This window comes from Elgaria multicarinata, chromosome 22 (assembly GCF_023053635.1).
Source record: "Elgaria multicarinata webbii isolate HBS135686 ecotype San Diego chromosome 22, rElgMul1.1.pri, whole genome shotgun sequence".
NCBI classification, from domain to species: domain Eukaryota; kingdom Metazoa; phylum Chordata; class Lepidosauria; order Squamata; family Anguidae; genus Elgaria; species Elgaria multicarinata.
In genome coordinates, this window is record NC_086192.1 from 14244650 (window position 1) to 14266510 (window position 21861).

General features: G+C 49.2%; 1 protein-coding gene across 1 annotated transcript in view; it reads left to right on the forward strand.

The window, feature by feature from the left end:
• TMEM132E (transmembrane protein 132E) overlaps positions 1–21626 on the forward strand; it is a 105905-nt gene extending 84279 nt beyond the window's left edge. Inside the window, exons 4-9 of the mRNA XM_063146464.1 lie at positions 5237–5429; positions 8258–8401; positions 13963–14168; positions 16451–16730; positions 18881–19072; positions 20318–21626. Coding sequence (XP_063002534.1) covers positions 5237–5429; positions 8258–8401; positions 13963–14168; positions 16451–16730; positions 18881–19072; positions 20318–21352 — 2050 coding nt within the window. The 3' untranslated portion in view covers positions 21353–21626. The remainder of the gene's footprint in view (positions 1–5236; positions 5430–8257; positions 8402–13962; positions 14169–16450; positions 16731–18880; positions 19073–20317) is intronic.
• Positions 21627–21861: the final 235 nt, after the last annotated feature.

Sequence of the window (21861 nt, forward strand, 5' to 3'; positions counted from 1 at the left end):
AAATTATCCGTACAATTATGCAATGCTTACCCTCTAAGTTAGGGTTTCTGGCTACCAGTGAGGAGTCCCTTAAGTCACCGTCTTGAGGCCAAATTGGGGAGAGGATTGAAAGACGAACCAAGCTACACCATCGTTTTTCCTTACTTTTTCTTTTTAAAAAAGCAGCGTGCATTAGGGAAAATTGCATACAAAAAGTCATATATCAGGGGAAAGTGCTTCCAATCCCCCCTCCCCCCAATACATTAGTGAAGAACGGCATACAAAAATGCAAACGTTCGGGGAAATTGCGTACAAAAAGGCATCCGTGGGGTAAGTGCTTGGGGAAAGAGCATATATTAGAGGAAATTGCATACAAAAATGTGTTGGAATTGTCATGTGCCTGTAAAGGCACATGAATTATTGTGCAGACTTGTGGGGGAGGGGGGAATGAGACGGAACAATTTTATCCATGGGGAGGGGGGGGGAGAATGCAAGCTTTAGGGAAAGCAAAACACATTGATTTGCCTGTCTTTAATTGTGGGTGTTTCTGGTGCGTCTGGACGTTATGACTGAGGCTCTTTGCTGCATGCTCATGCGCTCACACCATGGATCTGTGGCCAAGGTGCACCTCATCCTTGCGTGCAGATGATGCATTATTATTGGTGGGCATAAAATGTAAGAGCCTTTTAAATATGATACCAACCCCATGCAGAGCAGGAACAGAGAAGTGGGGGTTTTTTTGTGGGAGGGAGGGGTGAACCGTTGTGCTTTAAAAATCATCATTATCATCATCATTATTATCATTATTATATTTCTATCCCGCCCTATATCACTAAGAACTCAGGGTGGCGTACAGATAAAAACATACAGTATAAAACAATAAATCTACACAGTTAAAAACAAATTAAACCACGCGATCCAAGTTAAATCAATATATAATTTTGAAACAATATTTATTTATTTATTTATTTATTACATTTTTATACCGCCCAATAGCCGAAGCTCTCTGGGCGGTTCACAAAAATTAAAACCATCATAAAACAACCATAGATGCAGTTAAAACAGTTAAAACAATGTGCCAGTGAGTTTAACCATCAAAGGCTTTGTTAAAAAGCCGTGTTTTTACTTGGCGTCGAAATGCAATCAATGTCGGCGCCAATCGGGCCTCCAAGGGGAGGGCATTCCACAGCCGGGGGGCCACCACAGAGAAAGCCCCCTCCCTTGTCCCATCATAACGTATATGTTGCATTGGTGGAATGCGGAGAAGGGCTCCTCCAACAGATCTAAAGTCTCGGGCAGGCCTATATAAGGAGAGGCACTCTCTCAAGTATCGAGGTCCCAAGCCTTTTAGAGCTTTAAACGTCATTACCAGCACCTTGAATTCCGACCGGAAGCATCTAGGCAGCCAGTGCAGTTCCTTTAAGACCGGTGTTACATGGTCTCTGTATGATGTACCCACCAGCAGTCCAGCTGCTGCATTTTGCACTAGCTGCAACTTCCGCGTCGTCTTCAAGGGCAGCCCCATGTAGAGTGCATTGCAGTAGTCTAATCGGGAAGTTACCAGTGCATGCACTACTGTGGCTAGGTTGTCCCTGCAACAACCCCCAATATACAACAACCCCCAATCAGTGAGGAATTCTCTACAAATGTCATCCCGCCCTGGCTTAGAATCCTAGAATAGTAGAGTTGGAAGGTGAGCAATAAAGCCAACGCAGGCAGGTGGAGCGACCTGTCACCACCACGAATTGGCCCACGCCTGATCCACTCTGCTTCACCGGGAATGCCTTGGGCCAATCCTGTACCGCCTCGTACCCGAATTGACTGGCCTCACCTCGGATTCAGGGATTCGGCCCGAAGTGGTGCACCGCCCTAGTTCTTAGGCCTCTTGCGGAAACGAGGGAGTTGTGCTTAGTCCCTTTCCCTGTGCCCTAGATGTTCCTTCCACTGAGTTGCCGACCCATGTTTACCCAGCTTCTTTCCTTACTCTGCTGGATTCGTGCTCCCTTGCCCTTGCGGTTTTAATATTTTAATGTGACTGAATTTTTAATTGCATTTTTGTGTCTGCCTACTATCGTTTCAATGCGAGCTGCCCCGCAGGGTGGCATGTGCATCTCCTAAATAAATTAGCGCATTGGAGCTGTAGAGTGCACGGCCTGTCGTTGAGCTACTGAGAGCAGCTTGTACGACAAGGGATATTCTTTCCCCAGCATTTCTTGAATCCAAACAAACACCATCTTCTGTTCAGTGCAGGCCAAGCAGTTAGAGTACTGCCTTCAGGAATGTGCATTAGCAGCGCATGGGGCTGAGGGTGGAGGCACTGATCATAGAATCATAGAATAGCAGAGTTGGAAGGGGCCTACAAGGCCATCGAGTCCAACCCCCTGCTCAAGGCAGGAATCCACCCTAAAGCATCCCTGACAGAGGGTTGTCCAGCTGCCTCTTGAATGACTCTAGAATGAGCCCGTTATTCTGTGTCCTGCACTCTGGGAGGATCGAGAAGAGATCCTGGCCCTCCTCTGTATGACAACCTTTCAAGTCTTTGAAGAGTGCCGTCATGTCTCCCCTCAATCTTCTCTTCTCCAGGCTAAACATGCCCAGTTCTTTCAGTCTCTCCTCATAGGGCTTTGTTTCCAGACCCCTGATCCTCCTGCTTGCCCTCCTCTGAACACGCTCCAGCTTGTCTGCATCCTTCTTGAATTGTGGAGCCCAGAACTGGACGCAATACTCTAGATGAGGCCTAACCAGGGCTGAATAGAGAGGAACCAGTACCTCACGTGATTTGGAAGCTATACTTCTATGAATGCAGCCCAAAATAGCATTGGCCTTTCTTGCAGCCCTATCGCACTGTTGGCTCCTATTCAGCTTGCGATCTACAACAATTCCAAGATCCTTCTCGTTTGTAGTATTGCTGAGCCAAGTATCCCCCATCTTGTAACTGTGCCTTTGGTTTCTATTTCCTAGATGTAGAACGTGGCATTTATCCCTATTAAATTTCATCCTGTTGTTTTCAGCCCAGCACTCCAGCCTATCAAGATCACTTTGAAGCTTGTTTCTGTCTTCCAGGGTATTAGCTATCCCTCCCAATTTTGTGTCATCTGCAAATTTGATCAGCGTTCCCTGCACCTCCTCGTCCAAATCATGAATAAAAATTAATGTAACTGTGCCTTTGGTTTCTATTTCCTAAATGTAGAACTTGGCATTTATCCTTATTAAATTTCATCCTGTTGTTTTGTTGTGATCATTGCTATGTAAATAGGGGGGGGGGGGTTTCCGAAAGGGTCACGCTTGCCGTTTACGACAGTTTTCGGCAAACTGGCACTTCAGTCAGAATGACTCACAACTCAAAAGTTGCTATCTAAGGTGGCTTTCATAGGGGGATGGAGGAAAAGGGTATCGTTGGCTAATAGTCCTGATGGCTCTGTGCTACCTGCTGTATCAGAGGCAGGAAGCCTATATGCACCAGTTGCTGGGGAACATGGGTAGGAGGGTGCCGTTGCACTTGTGTCCCACTTGTTAGTCCCTGGTCGATAGCTGGTGGGCCACTGTGTGAACAGAGAGCTGAACTAGGTGGACCCTCTGTCTGATCCAGCAGGGCTCTTCTGATGTGCTTATGAATGGTGATGAACCCGTTTTGGGGATGTGGTTCAGCACCTGGCTGAAACCCAGGGCAGAGTTGCCACCCCTCTGGCATAGGAGCGACCAGCCTCCGCTGGCATTGTAGTCCAACACATCTGGAGCTGCAGGCCGACACATCTGAAGCATGTGAGAACAGGGGGTATTCGGTCTCAAATCTGGACCTCCATGGTTCCTTACAGGGCTATTCCGCCTTCCACGCTCCTCGCTCGCTTCCCCCAACAGTTCAGCCGTTTTGCTGGCTTTTACGCAGTTTTTATCTCCTTCTGAAAACTTGAAATGCCTCTCAGGCTTCATTACTGGCAGGAAGAGGGGGGTTTTTTGGTCAGGGGGGGGAGTTTGTTTCATATTTTTGGCCTTGTCCTTTTGCCTTTACCTCTCCCCTCTTTGCCTCTGGAACTACCCACCACCGGAATGCCACTCCCAAGAACTTCCCTGGAACGGAATGCAGCCGTAGGGGCTGAAAACGTTGCCCACCCATTTTAGAGAAACTTATACAGATGTTGCAAGCACCGGACTGAGTCCAGGTGTCCGACAGACTCCCTCAAATGTGAGACCCCTTCAATTCGTCAACATGTACATTGATGGTGCTATATAAATAAATAAATAAATAATAATAATAATAATAATAATAATAATAACTCGACGGTCTTTTAGAATTTAAAAAAGCAATAAAGACAGATCTATTCCGGCAGGCCTGCCCAGCGAAATTTTAGAATGTTTTAAAGATGTTTTAAAAGATGTTTTAATCATGTATGGTATGTTGTTAATCAATTTTTAATGTGTATTTTACATCATGTTTTTATACTGTTTGTTTTATATTTTGAATGTTTTTAGTTTTTGTGAACCGCCCAGGGAGCTTTGGCTGTTGGGCAGTATAAAAATGCAATTAATAATAATAATAATAATAATAATAATAATAATAATAATAAGTGTTCAGCAGCCACCTGCCCTCATGGCTGAAATTATTATTATTATTATTATTATTATTATTATTATTATTATTATTTCTATATCTCTCCATAGCCAAAGCTCTCTGGGCAGTTTACAAAGATTAAAACACTCAACATTAAAAACCAATTTAAAACCATAATAAGCATAAAAGCAGATTGGACACAATATCCATTTAAAACAACTATTCTGGGGTCAATTAAAAACTCAATATATGCTGTTAAATGCCTGCGAGAAGAGAAAAGTCTTGACTTGGCGCCGAAAAGATAACAATGTCGGCGCCAGGCGGGCCTCGTCAGGGAGATGGTTCTACAATTGGGGGGCCACCACTGAAAAGGCCCTCTCCCTTGTTGTCATCCTCCGAGCTTCCCTCGGAGTAGGCACTCGGAGGAGGACTTGGAGGAGGACCGTTTGCCTCTGGAACTACCCGCCACCGTTGGTGCACATTTTCCAAGGCGAGCCTCAAAAGAGTCTCACGGGGCCCAGCGAGCATTGACCGATGGTGTGGGCAACTGAACGAGCAGCAGCTGAGCCAGGCGCAGGTGAATTCACCCACCTCTGTTTGCCAGGCTTAGAATCGTACGTGCGAAGGAAGCCCCTTCACGTCTGTGTGGAACAGGTGCGTTACCTGTTGCCTCGTCCTCTGACACGCCCCCTTCTCTACCTTTGGCAGGGATGACGACTCGCCCTACGAGATCATGCAGCTGGACTTCGAAATGGAGAACTTCACCAGCCAGTCGGTGACCCGGCGCATCATGTGGCATATAGATTACCGAGGCCGCAACCCACCACCTGACCTGGAGAAGGCCGTGACGGAGCTGGCAGTGATTCAGAGGGACATCCGTGCTATTCTTCCCTTGGCCATGGTGAGTGTGTCCCAGGACCGGGACTACAATCATAGAATCGTAGAATAGTAGAGTTGGAAGGGGCCTCTAAGGCCGTCGAGTCCAATGCAGGAATCCACCTTAAAGCATCCCTGACAAATGGTTGTCCAGCTGCCTCTTGAAGGCCTCTAGCGTGGGAGAGCCCACAACCGCCCTAGGTCATGGGTTCCACTGTCGTACTGCTCTAATAGTCAGGACGTTTTTCCTGATATCCAGCCGGAATCTGGCTTCCTGTAACATGAGCCCATGATTTCATGTCCTGTACTCCGGGATGATCGAGAAGAGATCCTGGCCCTCTTCTGTGTGACAACCTTTCAAGTATTTGAAGAGTGCTATCATGTCTCCTCTTCGACTTCTCTTCTCCAGGCCAAACATGCCCAGTTCTTTCAGTCTCTCTTCATAGGGCTTTGTTTCCAGACCCCTGATCATCCTGGTTGCCGTCCTCTGAACATGCTCCAGCTTGAAGGAAGGAGTATGGAAGCACACACTTCTTTTCATAGAATCCTAGAACAGTAGAGTTGGAAGGGGCCTACAAGGCCATCGTGTCCAACCCCCTGCTCAATGCAGGAATCCACCTTCAAGCATCCCTGACAGAGGGCTGTCCAGCTACCTCTTGAAGGCCTCTCATGTGGGAGACCCCACAACCTCCCATTGTCGTACTGCTCTAACAGTTTTTCCTGATGTCCAGCCGGAATCTGGCTTCCTGTAACTTGAGCCCATAACTCAACACACTTTCTCATCCTAGAACTGTGACACAAATGCCATTGCTTGGTCTAATTCACTTTTCCCCAATCAGATATGTTTGACTACAAATCACACCAGGCAGCTATGCTTTGTTAGGTAGGGGATGATGGGACTTGGGGGGATAGAGATGCGTGGGAATTCCATTTTGGGATGAAAATTTTCTGGTTCAGGATTTTGTTCTCTTCTCCCCTTTCCCCAATGACACAGACTTTATCTGTAGCAAGTCGATCCAATACGTGGAGTCCATTCTTTTTTTAAAAAATGATTTTACAGCTGCGAATAGGAGAAATTCGCATAAAAATTCATACCGTACGAACTTATTTATTTATTTATTTAAAACATTTATATCCCTCCCTATATCAATAAGATCTCAGGGCGGCGTACAGATATAAAAGCATACAGTATAAAAACAGCAAATATACACAGCTAAAAATAAAATTAAACCATAAACCAAGTTAAAACAATATATAATTTAAAAGCAGTAAATTGTCACCCATCCATAGGTGCGACCAACAGTTACACCTCCACCTGAAAAACAGCGCCCCCTAGAGCACAGTTGGGGGAATTTCTGATGACCACCGCTGCTTGGAAATGCAAACTAGCTCTGAGCTGAAATTCCTTAGGGAAAAAAGAAATCCTTACCAAATTTCAAAATGTCCCTTGTGCATTTCGCACCGTGCAATGCATTCTTTTTGCACATTCCTTTTAATGCACACATTTTCCCCAAGTATTCCCCCTCCCAATGCTGGAATGTGGTTTTCTCTATACTCTTTCCAAATATATGCATTTTGTGTGCGCTCTCTCTCTCTTTATTTCTCTGTCTCTCTCTCTCACTGGTATAATGGTAACAGCGTTCGATTGGAACTCAGGAGTTCCAGGTTGCCATCTCCACTTGGCCATGAAGTTCACTGGGTGACTCTGCGCCAGTCACTGACCCTCAGGCCTTAGCTAGACCTATTTATTTATTTATTTATTTCACTTATATACCGCTCCCATAGCCAGGGCTCTCTGGGCAGTTTACAGAAATTCTAAAATTGAGATAAAAACAAGTATACAAAATTTAAAATTCTAAAACACGGAACATACACACATAAAGCATTAAAAACCGTTAAAAAACTAAACAGGTGGGTGATTAAGATGCACCGCCATATGCCTGGGCAAAGAGGCAAGTCTTAACCTGGCACCAGAAAGATAGCAGCGTTGGCGCCAGGCGAGCCTCGTCAGGGAGATCGTTCCATAGTCTGGGGGCCACCACTGAAAAGGCCCTGTCCCTCGTTGCCACACTCTGAGCCTCTCTCGGAGTAGGCACCCGGAGGAGGACCTCAGATGTTGAACGTAGTGACTGGGTATATTCACGTCGGGAGAGACGTTCCGTCAGGTATTGTGGTCCCAAGCCATGTAAGGCTTTATAGGTCCTACCTACCTGAAAGTCCAGGGGAGAGGAGGGGAGACCTCGCATTGGGATTAACACGAGATCTCGCCCCCGTTTACACGTAAGGCACGACGACCTCAGGAAGAGAGGTGTCGTGCCTGCCGTTTTTATTTTTTAAAGAGGACGCAGCGCATGAACGCTCGTGCGCTAAAAGTAAGTCTTTTTTTAAATTTAATTTGGTTTCCCCATTCCCCCATCCTAACCCTGATGGGCGCAGTGCTCCCGGCTCCGTTTGAATAATCGTGCGGAGTGGGTTCAAGCTGCGGAAACGGGCCAGACGTCGAGACCGCGGAAAAACCAGGCCCAAAGGGGAGGGCTATATCCCAGGGCGAGGGAGGGATGATCCCTCCCTGATCCTGGGATCCCCTGTGCGTCATGTGGACGCACAGGGATGATCCCGAGGTTCGCCCCGGGATATAGCCTGGTCTAGCTAAGACCTCAGCCTAAACTGTCTCACAGGTTTGTTGTAGGACAAAATGAAGAGGATGAAGACCATGCACTCCAACTTGGGTTCATTGCAGAGAGGACAAGGCGGGCTATACATTTAACGATGAATGAAATAAATAAAAAAAGCCAGCGTCAAGTCAATACCGAGTCCAGGCACTCTAACGTGGGCCTCTTCTATCACCCACAGGACACAGAGATCATCAACACGGCCATCCTCACAGGACGGACGGTAGCCATCCCCGTGAAGGTCATGGCCATCGAGATGACGGGCGTTATCTCGGACATTACGAATACGGCTGCATGCAAGTCCAGCAACGAGGATATCATCAAGGTGGGTGAGGTAGCCGGGGGACGGACAGAAACTGGGGAGGGCAAGGAAGATGGCGGACCGAATGCAGAAAGGGGCAACCTCTCCTATGAGGGCAGGTTATAACAGCTGGGATGGTTCATCTTGGAAAAAAGGAGGCTGAGGGGAGACATGGTAGAGGTGTACAAAATGATGCCTGGTTCAGAGAATGTGAATAGGGAGACATTTTTCTCCCTCTCCCGTAATACTAGAACCCAATGGGGTCATCCCATGAGGTTGATTAGTGAGAGATCCAAGACAGAGAAAAGGAAGGACTTCTTCACAGCACAGTCAAACTATCACAGTCAAACACAGAACTATGGAACTCACTACCACTAGATGCAGTGATGGCCACCAATTGGGATGGCTTTAAACGGGAGTTAGATAAATCCCTGCAGGAGAAGCCTATCAATGGCTATTATGTGCTACCTCTAGTATCAAAGACAGTACGCCTATATACACCAGTTGCTGGGGAGCATGGGCGGGAGGGTGCTGTTGCACCGTGGCCTGCTTGTGGGTCCCTGATCGGCAGCTGGTGGGCCACTGTCTGAACAGAGTGCTGGACTAGATGGACCCTCGGTCTGATCCAGCAAGGCACTTCTGATGTTCTTAAATAAGAGCACGCCAAGGGTCACACCACGCATTTTCCCGAAGAATAATAATAAATGCACATTTTGATGCATTAATCAATGGTGGGAAAGTACACACTTTTGAAAAGTAGGCACCAAAAGGCGTGTTTCTCCTGCTCAAAGCGTGCAGTTCCCTCTTTTGAATGAGGTGGAAAAGATATAAAAATGGATTGGGAGTGAGCTCACATTTTCAGAGAATTTAGGGGAACTTGAGAATCGCTGGCCTTCCCATCGGTATGCTCAGGAGTGCACCCATCTGGGTCTGGGGTGGGCAGACATGGGGAGGAGGGTCCTTTGGACTCCGGGACCCAATTTGGAACGTTCGTGACATCCCTCCTCGACAACGTACGGACTTCAGATGCAGCTTGTGTTCGGCCTGGAAGGCGAGAACCGGGTAAATCCTGGCGAACCGGATTTCTCATACACCCTTACTTTCGGTTTTCTCGTACACCCTTACTTTCGGTGCACGGATTGCTTCGAAAGGCTGCACGAGGCTGGCGCCTCCTCGCTGAGCCGTGGGATTCCTTCCAGCAGGTGACTCAAATTGCTGGAGGCTTGTTTCTCGCCGGCCTGGAGCCTGGAGATCGATAGACCTACTTCTGTTGTTTATGCCCCTGTCTGCTGTACGCACCCCGGGAGAGGGGAGCGTGCCGCACTGCTGACGATGCCACCGCTCGCCTTAATGCTGAATTATTTACAGTAACAGATAGCAGGTGGCTTTGATGGATGGCGCGGGTTTATCGTCCTGACAGTTCAATTGCCCACCCTTCTAAGTCTCTCCAGGTAAGCGAGAGATCCTGCCAAAGGCACCTCTCCACGGTGTAGTTCGAGTAAGTCCGTGCGGGGCAGCGGGAGAGTCAAGGAACTTAATGGAAAACAGAAGGTGAAGGGGCCGGGCGACTGGAGAAATGATTCATCTCATCTGGCAGGCTTCGTCCGGCTTGCGCCCACCCTTCCCCGGATCCGGAGGTGGCAACCGGCGAGATTTACAGGCAGGGAAGTAACCTGCTAGCCCATCAAAGTGTCTCAAATCTCGCCTGGGAAGTACATGACGGCTACAGGCCTTGTTCGGGTTTCGGCAGAAGTGTGAAAAACTGCACCGATAAATCAAGCCGATTATTTTATCCAGATTGGGGGAGATGGGAGTTGTTCAACGGGGAAGAAATCCCGACCTCTGCAGCCTCCTGTGCGCATACAGATGGGGGCTGGTGATTCTCGGGCTCACCGAAGTTCGCTGAACATTGCTCCGAAGCTCATTTGAGCTCGCGCCCAATTCGTTTTTATACGTTTTCCGGCTCATTCAAATAAGGAAATTGCACGCTTTGAGCAGGGGAAACACGTCTTTTGGACTTGGGAGATGCCTGTCAGCTGCTTAGAATGGGGGAAAGAGTCCACGAAAGCGAGAAGTCCATCAAAGGGTTTGGCACCCAGATAGGGTAGATTTGTCACTGGGCCCTCAAGACTAGACGCTCCCAATGTCTTCATAGAATCATAGAATGGTAGAGTTGGAAGGGGCCTCTAAGGCCACTGAGTTCAACCCCCTGCTCAATGCAGGAATCCACCCTAAAGCATCCCTGACAGAGGGTTGTCCAACTGCCTCTTGAAGGCCTCTAGGGTGGGAGAGCCCACCACCTCCCTAGGGAACTGGTTCCATTGTCGTACTGCTCTAACAGTCAGGAAGTTTTTCCTGATGTCCATCTGGAATCTGGCTTCCTGTAATTAGAGCCCGTTATTCCGTGTCCTGCACTCTGCGAGGATCGAGAAGAGATCCTGGCCCTCCTCTGTGTGACAACCTTTTAAGTCTTTGAAGAGTGCTATCACGTCTCCCTTCCATCTTCTCTTCTCCAGACTAAACATGCCCAGTTCTTTCAGTCTCTCTTCATAGGGCTTTGTAACCAGACCCCTGATCATCCGGGTTGCCCTCCTCTGAACACACCTATATACCATCTTTCTTCGATTCTAAGACACACTCCCCCCCCCCATATAAACATCTCCAAAAATGGGGTGCGTCTTAGAAACGCGGGGGCGTTTATTCTTTCTTAGAATCAAAGCTTTTTTTCTGTTGGTGGTGCTGAAATTAGTGTGCATCTTACAATCGATGGCATCTTAGAATCGAAGAAATACGGTATATAAATATATAATAAATGAACACACATTTTCTTGCTTTAGTCAATGTATGCTTTTTAAAAACATGCAGACCTAAGCCGACACTTTCTCCGTTCGAACCAAAAGGGAAGAGAAAGGAACAGTAATGAGGTAGAACTGGACCAAGCTGGAGTCTCCCTGTTGCTCCCATCCCTACTCTCGAGTAGTGTTAGAATGCAGGTGTTATTATGACTCAGCTGTTGAAGGCTGGGAAAGACTGTACCAGCCCGGGTTGGTGGGCGTCTTTGTTAGTGCAGAGGACTTGAGTTACGGCGTGGCGTCTTTATTTTGATGAACAGCACAAAATCCAGGGATGGCGTTTCAGAGCTCATTTTTATTCTGATGCCGAGCTGAGATTGTCGCTGCAGACATGCTGAGCGTGTGTCTCTTGGATGTCGAAACCAAGCATAAGTAGCCCTGTGGGAATAAGCAAAACAATAAGCCTTCAACAACGCACACACACACACACACACACACACCCATCGCAAACTGGAGTGGCTGGAAAGGTCCAGTTAATTTCTTTTTTTAAAGGGGTACACCTTGTTTTGTTGATGGAGGGCTCCAGCATCTTCCAACCCTTTTTGTCCTCTGGTTGAAATCGCCAATGGTAAAGCATCTATTTTAAATGCAAGATATACCAGATGACTCTCCAGTTTAAGGCAGCAAGACTGAGAAAACTAGCTGAACCTGGTTGTCTGCTTGGTTGCCATTTTTTCTCCCTCTTTTTTTTTTAAAAAAATATCCTTAACTTCCTGCCGTGCGAACAACCGCAATGCTTTTCGCAGGAACCACTTGAAACGAATCAGATTCGTTATGCACGCGAATTTCGATCGTCTTCACAATATTATGGGAACATGTCCCGTTCGCAACCTCGAACATGCAGCAATGTAACGCTCGGGAATTATTATTTTTTTGCAATTTCCTGAGCTTGTGTTAGCATGTGAAAGTGGAAACATCTGGAAAAGTGCACACACTCACACCCACGCACACACACAACTCACATTTTCACACTTCGGCCTCTGGGGAATGAAATCTTTATTGCTAAAAGCGATAAGCCATCACAACTGAACACAGTTAGAAAAATAAAATACAAGTTAAAAGTGGAATAAAAATAGATAATTTAAAATAAAATAAAAAGATAAACAAAAATATAAGAATATAAAAACGCACCATTGCATTTACATAAATTAAGAGCTCCACAGTGGAGGAGGGAGTTTGCATTTGGGGTGTGCTTGGAGAAGTCTGCACACGGTTTCATTCGAAATAAAATAAAAGATGCTTGCGTTTTGGATCAAGAATGAGATGAGGTGGAGCATCAGGGTGGAAAACAGAAATGCACAGGTCAAATGTCACTCCTTTCCCCAAATAGCCAATATCTGATATAATGGAGGTAGCTTCTCAAGCCAATTTTGGGGGACTGCCTTGTTTCTGATTTGACAAATGCAAAAGCCCAGAAATCACACGCTGAAAAAGTGACCCCCAAAAGGAGAAGCCGCATCTCAAGATACTGAAATATCTCTATCTACCTAACTATCTATCTATCTTCTTCTTTTAATTGTTAAGCCCAATGCATTTAAATGCAATTGTCAATCTTGAGTTTTGGAAACACCTATCAGAGATCTCTGCAAGCATATTTAGGCACATTCCCTGGCAGCCTGAAACGTTGGACTAAAACTAAGCAATATGCTTTTCAGCACCTTGAGACAGGCTCACTTCTTTTGGGTTGTCTTTGATTTCATCATCAGAGGGATTCAAGAAATAGCCCAGGAAATCTGAGGGGGGGCATTGTTGCTGTTGCTACTGTCATTCTTTCATTATTTATATATCCCTTCTTATTTACTGGTGTACATACTAAAGGTATTCAAAAACAATAATAGAATCATAGAATAGCAGAGTTGGAAGGGGCCTACAAGGCCATCGAGTCCAACCCCCTGCTCAGTGCAGGAATCTAACTTAAAGCATCCCTGACAGAGGGCTGTCCAGCAGCCTCTTGAAGGCCTTTATAGTGTGGAAGAGCCCACCACCTCCCTAGATAACTGGTTCCATTGTCATACGGCTCTGACAGTCAGGAAGTTTTTCCTGTTGTCCAGCCGGAATCTGGCTTCCTGTCAGTTGAGACCCTTATTCCGTGTCCTGCACTCTGGGAGGATCGAGAAGAGATCCTGGCCCTCCTCTGTGTGACAACCTTTTAAGTATCTGAAGAGTGCTCTCATGTCTCCCCTTAATCTTCTCTTCTCCAGGCTAAACATGCCCAGTTCTTTCAGTCTCTCTTCATAGGGCTTTGTTTCCAAACCCCTGATCATCCTGGTTGCCCTCCTCTGAACACGCTCCAGCTTGTCTGCGTCCTTCTTGAGGAGCCCAGAACTGGACGCAATACTCTAGATGAGGCCTAACAAGGGCTGAATAGAGAGGAACCAGTACCTCACGCGATTTGGAAGCTATACTTCTATTAATGCAGCCCCAAATAGCATTTGCCTTTCTTGCAGCCCTATCGCACTGTTGGCTCCTATTCAGCTTGCGATCTACAACAATTCCAAGGTCCTTCTCACTTGTAGTCTTGCTAAGCTAAGTATCCCCCATCTTGTAACTGTGCCTTTGGTTTCTATTTCCTCGATGTAGAACTTGGCATTTATCCCTATTAAATTTCATTCTGTTGTTTCCGAATTGCCAAAGGACAATTTGGAAACCAACAGAAATGGCTCAACACGCTTTGCAGGACAGCGTCCTCCACCCTCGCTACATATATGGTTTCTTCTTCCTCTTTTCCTGCAGGTGTCCAGTAGCTGTGACTACGTCTTCGTGAGTGGCAAGGAGTCGAGGGGGTCCATGAACGCCGGCGTGTCCTTCAGCTATGATCACCTCACCGCCCTCCTGGAGATGACCGTCTGGGTCCCCAAACTCCCGCTGCGCATTGAGCTGGCTGACCCACGGCTCAGCCAAGTGAAGGGTTGGCGTGTGCCTATCTTACCTGATCGGAGGTAGGCTAGTTAGTGGGGGAAGCGGTGGGATACGTGAAGTCAGCCCAAGTAGGTTCAAGGGTTAAGGTGGAAGAGCCTCAATGCATGCACAATGAGGACGAGCAGCCTTCCCCGGACCCATTTCACAGGAGGTCCAGCTGATCGCGTAGGGATTCATGAGAATTTTGTTTCTGCTCACAAAACCCGCAAGCAGGCCCTGGTCGTGAGCACACGTCGCTGAAAACATCCGCAAATTGTCAAACGCCTGCTTGCCTTTGTCTCATTCCCGATTCCTGGCTCCCATTTGCACAGATTTGGGGAGATGCGCGCAAATCTCCCGTTTGATCGCCGCGCGATTTGCGCAAGTGTTCCGTTTGCGCAAAGCCGGCAGCGATCGCAAATGCAGACTGGGAGCCGGCACGAGACGAGCGGCAAAGACGAGGCTCAGAGCATCCTGGTGAACGTGAACATTGCTTGTTCATCCGTTCGTAGCATCACTGCTTTCCCACTGTCGATGTTTGTGTCCAGCTGATCTAGAATATAAGTCGCAACCCCTGGCTTGTTATTTGACGGACTTCACTTTAAAGTCACGACACGGGTGAAAAGCTTCACTTGGGGAACGTTTTGTACTTCTGGGAGATGCAAAATCTCTGTCGTGTTTCCAAGCCTTCCCACTGCTGTGCGCGACAATGAAGAGGTTTGTCAAATAAACAAACATCTCTTTGCACCTGAAGAGAGCTTAAACACTAGAAGCCTTTCCTCTAGGCGAAAACTTGGCTAACTAATTGTCCTTTCAACAAAAGGGAAGGTCTTTTCCCTGAGTCTCTTTAACTTCAGGGAGGATTCCTCTGAAGAAGGCTTTGGTGAGAAGCTAGCTGAGCCTCCTTTGAACTCTGCTCGTTTGAACTCTGGGATCAGCCAACTCTGAAGCCTCTCCCCCTTCTGAGGATCGCTGAGTTCCCAGAGACTCTGAGTTGTTAATGTTTTCATTGATAAGGTCAGGTGAAGATTCTTCCCTGGTGGGTGAAGAACCTGGGAGAATCACCTCCTCTGTTTCCTGTGTGAGCTTGTATCTTTCTACTCCTGTTTCTTCGGCTTCAGAATCTGATTCTGGTTGACATCCTGAAACTCCTTCCTGCACACTAAGGGGAACAGGCTTGATCATGACACGCTCCTCAGTTGCTACTGCACTCATCCCAAAACTCAGATGAACTTTTGGGGTAGTCCCAATGCAGCACAAAAAACTAGAGATGGTGGAAGAAATGGTCTTGGGGGTGGGGTCAGGACCACCGACTTTTTGGCATCTCTCCCCACCCCCCGCACTGGTCAAGTTGGACGAGCTTGTAGACTTCTACCACCATCATCCTTGCCAGTTGGGATGTATGCAAGTCCTTCCTTTTTCTCCCTGGGGCCTGGGAGGGAGAAGGAGAGAAGTGTGGCAGCGACCCACCATGGCTGGAAGTCTGTGAGTTCTCGCAGGGAGAACGGAATAACAGGCTCAAGTTAAAGGAAGCCAGATTCCAGCTGGACATCAGGAAAAACTTCCTGACTGTTAGAGCAGTACGACAATGGAATCAGTTACTTAGGGAGGTTGTGGGCTCTCCCACACTAGAGGCCTTCAAGAGGCAGCTGGACAGCCATTTGTCAGGGATGCTTTAGGGTGGATTCCTGCATTGAGCAGGGGGTTGGACTTGATGGCCTTGTAGGCCCCTTCCAACTCTGCTATTCTATGATTCTATGAACGTGGCTCGGTTCATAAATGCAAGCCAAGATGGAACTCCGGGGATATCGGTCAAGACCCAAGAGACTTCCCCATCCTGGACGTCCCTACAAGAAACTGCAGAGAACTATTTCTTTTAATTAACAAAAATAACCGAGAGCTTCGGCTATTGGGCGATATAGAAATGAGATGAAATGAAATAAAAAGAAATCCTGTCTATTCCTATCAGGGCTGAGCTGACGATAGAGGGAGGAGGGTGGTGTGACATTTTGCTAAAATCAGCCTCGCCACCATCCGCTACGGAAAGAGCCAACTTGTCTGGGGGATAGTGTAGGTTAGGGGTGCAACATGGAGTGAACGCATTCCCCCATTCCGTGTCAGGTCAGGACGCGTTGCCTTCACTCTGAATTGGCTTTGTGAAGTCATCCAATACCGAAACCCATTGGCTACCTGATGCATCATATACTAGCTCCATGATTAATATACTGAATCCCCCTTTTAACGTAGAAAATTCAAAAGCAATTGCAAACCAAGCGATTACTTTATTTTGCTTCACTGATGCCCCCCTCCAAACTTCCCACAGGTCAATCCGGGAAAGCGAGGATGACGAAGAGGAGGATGAGCGTAAGCAGAGCCGGGGTTGTACCCTCCAGTATCAGCACTCCACCTTGCAGGTTTTCACCCAGTTCCACACCACCTCCTCAGAGGGCACCGACCAGGTGGTCACCATGCTAGGCCCCGAGTGGATGGTCGAGGTCACGGACCTCGTCAGCGACTTCATGAAGGTCGACGACCCCCGGGTGGCACACATGGTCAACAGCAACACACTAGCTGGTCGGGAGCCTGGCACCACCCTCTTCAAGGTAAGAACAAAACAAAGGCTGATGTCATTGGGATTACGGCTATGTGTTTACACGGGAAGTTGCCCCTGAAGACAGTCTGAAAATGTCCGCCGCTCCAAAACAGGGCAACAGGAGTCTGGTTCTGGGCACCACACTTCAAGAAGGATGCAGACAAGCTGGAGCATGTTCAGAGGAGGGCAACCAGGATGATCAGGGGTCTGGAAACAAAGCCCTATGAAGAGAGACTGAAAGAACTGGGCATGTTTAGCCTGGAGAAGAGAAGATTGAGGGGAGACATGATAGCCCTCTTCAAGGACTTGAAAGGTTGTCACACAGAGGAGGGCCAGGATCTTTTCTCAATCGTCCCAGAGTGCAGGACGTAGAATAATGGGCTCAAGTGACAGGAAGCCAGATTCTGGCTGGACATCAGGAAAAACTGTTAGAGCAGTACGACAATGGAACCCATGACCTAGCGAGGTGGTGGGCTCTTCCATGGTAGAGGCCTTCAAGAGGCAGCTGGACAGCCATCTGTCAGGGATGCTTTAAGGAGGATTCCTGCATTTTCCCCCCCATGCACACTTTTCAAATGCATGCATGCTTTCAAACATTTATTTGGGTTGATGGAATGCACTCCACATTCCAAAATTTATGGACTTTGATGGCATCTGAGTCCACGTTTGGTCCGGAAGCTGCAAACTGGGTAAATCCTGACCAAAGATGAACTGGGGTGAATTTCTCAATACATCCCTACTCAGGAGAAGAACACTTCTCAGGATGTTAGAAAAAACGGTTTTGCTTCTCAGAAAGCCAATGCAGTTCATTCAAGACCTTCCTGTGCTTGAGGGATAGCCTAAGACAAAAAGCCAAGAAAATCCGGACTACTTGATGGAACTAGGGATGTCATGAGTGCCCAACAGGGTCCGAGAGTCTGGTGCACCCCTACGTACACCCCCAGACCCAGCTGGCCACTCCTGGCAGGAGCTTAGACCTTGCCCGAGGTCCTACGAGGCCTCTAGACTGATTGGCATTCACCTGCCCCCTTGCTGAAATTGCACACACACTCACACACACCTTGCAGTGGGTGAAACGTAGCCCAGTTCTCACTGAGAAGTGGGGGCGATATCTGTCAGGACTGTACCATGACTGTGCAAGGGAGGACTGGTGTGACTGAATGCTCTTCCGCCTTCAAAACAGTTCCCTGCAAACAGAAATCTAGCACCCCAAGGGAAAGCTAGATTTCCAGCTAGATTAAAGCCAATTTAATATGTGCAGAGGCTAATGCAGCCTCTTCCTCCTCCACCACCACTTTGCATTTGCAAACACCTGCTCCTTCCTTCCTCTCTCTCTCTCTCTCACACACACACATTTCTTCCCTGAAACATTTCCCCGCTCAAGCTGGGCTTGAGCCTGTGCCAGGCATCTCCGTAACGGCAATTAGTTCCAGGCCTCGCAGACGGATTGCCTTCCTAAGCAAAATACCCCAGGCTCCCAGATGCTGCTTTCAAAGATTGGAGCGCCTCAAGGTCAGCGTGTCTTCCCCTGGCAAGAAGTACTTCGGAAAGAAACGTGGGTGTGGGTGTGTGTCTGTGGCACGCATGTAAGGCTATGAATGGGAGATGCTGCATGGATTGGTTTATTAGCATTTGAGGCCTGGGCCCCAGGGAGAGAAATGGAGCACAGGGCCAGAGATCTTCGTAGGCAATTCTGGAATGAGGAATCCCACGGCTAGAGAAGACACACGCTTACTTAAGGTGGCCCTATGGAAAGGAGGACAGGGCTTCTGTATCTCTAACAGTGGAATTTCAGAATTTCGTCCTTTGCATGCCTCCAGCACCTGGTGAAATTCCCTCTTCATCCCAACAGTTAAAGCTGCAGGAGCCCTGCCCTCTTTTGTACCTGGTCATGCTAGTTGGGGCTCCTGTAGCTTTAACTGTTATGACGAAGAGGGAATTTCACCAGGTGCTGCGTGCATACAAATGACCCCTGCTGAAATTCCCTTTTCAATACAACTGTTAAAGCTACAGGAGCCCTGTCCTCCTTTCCATAGGGTCACCCTACGCACGCTGACCTTTTGTTTTGGCGTCCCTAATGCCTGCCTAGGAAATCTGATCGTGCACACCCCTGTTTCATCGTTCTTCACCAATGACGTTACACATTTTCCTCTTACACAGGTAGCATCCCCCCTCATGGAGGCAGTGCTGGGGGAGACCCTGGTGACGGTGGCTGACGAGAAGGTCAGCATCGCAGAACTGAAGGCCCAGATCATCTCGAACCTCTCCCTGACACTTCACCCTAGTCCTGGAAGTAGCCATACCATCATGGCCAAGACCACCGCCCAGCAGACCCTCAACTTCTCCAAGCAGGTAATCCCAGCTGGCACTCCCTGGCGGACCATCTACTGAAGCTGTGTTTTCCAGAAGGGGATGCAGTGGTAAAGCACATCTCTTAATTTGCACACATTTCCTCCACAGACTAAAGCAGTGGTTCCCAAAGTGGGCGGTGCCGCCCCCTTGGGGTGGGTGGGCTTGCATAGGGGGGGCGTTAAGAGGCAAGGGGGTGGCAGGGGAGCGCTCGAGGTGGTCTTTTCCGAGAAGTGCCTCTCCAGAAGGTCTTAAAACCCAGGGACATTTTTATGGGAGAAAGTAGTGTGGTCCCAAGCCATATAGGGGAAGAATCCACACATGTATTAATACCATTTAAGAAGAGCCCTTTTAACGGTGAATTGAAATGTTTCAAAAGCACCAGAACGCGAATGAAGAGACATACCCTGCTTTGTGTGCCCCGCCACGTCGGTTGCAAAACAGAGGCATTTGCTCTCTTTTCCCTCGGCAAGCCTGCGGCGGGTGCTTTCCATTTAAAGGGGCCACGTGCAGTATGCCTCCTTTTTCATTCTCAGCTCCTCAGCTCCTCCACCCGCCCGGCCGCCACCGCCGCTGCTCAGCCTGGGCGCCCAGACCAGCAGGATCCAGAGGAGCACGGCCCCTTTAAATGGGAAGCACCCGCTGCAGGCTTACCGAGGGAGGGAGGGAAAAGAGAGCGAATGCCTCTGTTTTGCAGCCAGCGTGGCAGGGCACACCAAGCAGGGTATGTCTCTTCATTAGCGTTTTGGTGCTTTTGAAACATTTCAATTCACCATTAAAAGGACTCTTCTTAATGGTATTACTACATGTGTGGATTGAGGAGGGTCTTGTTGGCAGCATGGCTCCAGACAACTCGGGCTGATGGAATGCCTCTCCCGGCATGACCCTACCCAAATATACTACACTCATCATCTAAGGGCCTCCTCTGAGTGCCTCCTCCTAGCAGAGGTTTGTAAAAAATGGGAGGTTTTTTTCCAAAAAAATTAAGTTAGCATACTGCTGTGATTGACCTGCTTTTTAAGCAGATGCATTCCTCTTGCAGCAGCATTGAGGCCCCTCCTTGGCACGGGGCTTGCTGTTGCTGTTAACCCCTTCCCCTCCTTCCCTCCCCGAACCCATTGGAATCCCAGGGGGCACTGGGCATGAGTTTGTGGAACCAAGGGGGAGATTACCTGAACAAGTTCAAACCCAAATGAATGGCGGTATCGACGGTACGGGAGTTTGACACTCTCTTGCCTCTCTTTCTAGGAGGCGTTGCTGAGTCTTTGGCTGTCGTACAGCGATGGCACCACGGCCCCCCTCTCCTTGTACGACCCAAAGGACTACACACTGGTGGTGACGAGCCAGGATACAGCAGTGGTGTCGGTGATACCAGATCGGGCCTTCCCGTTGGTGAAGGCCGAAGGAGAAGGGTCCGGGGAGTTGGTCAAGGTGGAGTTGATGATCTGCGAGCCCTGCCAGAAAACCAAGCGCAAGAGTGTCCTGGCCACTGCTCTGGCTGGTGTCCGCGTGCACCTCAGCTCTGAGGAGGAACCCACCTATGATTACGAACCTGTCCAAACCCCGAGCCGACCCGGACGGGAGAAGGATACGCCCGGCACCACGCCCCGAGTAGAAGTGGAGTGGGATCTGGTGCCCAGCCAGGAGAGCCGGGTACCAAGCGCCATCCTCCCGACCGAAGATTTCCCCACCATCCCCACCGGCTACGTGCAGGTCACCCGGGGACTGACAGACCTGGAGATCGGCATGTATGCCCTCCTGGGCGTCTTCTGCTTAGCCATCCTGGTTTTCCTCATCAACTGCATCGTCTTTGTCCTCAAATACCGGCACAAACGCATCCCGCCTGAAGGTCAGACCAACATGGACCACTCTCACCACTGGGTCTTCTTGGGCAACGGGCAGCCCTTGCGAACCCAGCACGACCTCTCCCCGCAGCCCGAGAGCCCGGGCAACCCGCTGGAGAACGTGCAGACCTGCTGTCACGGCGACCACCACAGCAGTGGCTCCTCGCAGACCAGCGTGCAGAGCCAAGTGCACGGCCGGGGGGACGGCTCCTCGGGGGGGTCCACCCGGGACCAGAGCGAGGACCCTCTGAACTCTCCCACGTCCAAGCGCAAGCGGGTCAAGTTCACCACCTTCGCCACCATGCCGTCGGAGGAGCTGGCCTATAACTCGGTCCCTGTGGCGGACGAGGAGGACTTAGAGTGGGTCTGTCAAGACGTGGGACTCCAGGATCCCGAAGAGCTGCACAACTACATCCACAGGATCAAGGAGATCGCATAACAGGGTGGACCCGAGACGTCACGGGCCGAGGAGAGGGCGTAGCCGGGCGGGGCGCCCCCTTGGGGATTGGCTTGGCTAGCTTGCACCTCTCGCTGGATTGCTGGGCTCCCTCGTCCGGCCCTGGTCTCCACGGGCAAGCCTGGCGACAGCAGGCCCGGCGACGTACAAAGGGAAACATGACATCCCATGGGACGGGATGGATCCTTCTGTGCGGAGGGAGAGCTATCTTTGGGAGGCAGCGTGCCGAGAAGCTGCAGGCCGCTCTGTAGAAGTGCACGGGGGGACACGGCCCCATCCGGCCAGCCGGCGCCCGGCACCTGTAGCCAAGGGTTCGAAAGGGATGGGGCTGGCGCTGCAAGGTGGGCGCTGTATGGAATTAGCCAAAACGTGGAATCGGTTCTTGCAGCTGATTGGTTGCTTGGGGGGGGGACGGCCCCTCTCGCCTTCCCCGACGCCCACTGCTGCCTTCGCCATCCGCCTCTGAAAGGCAAACCCTTGGATCCCACGGC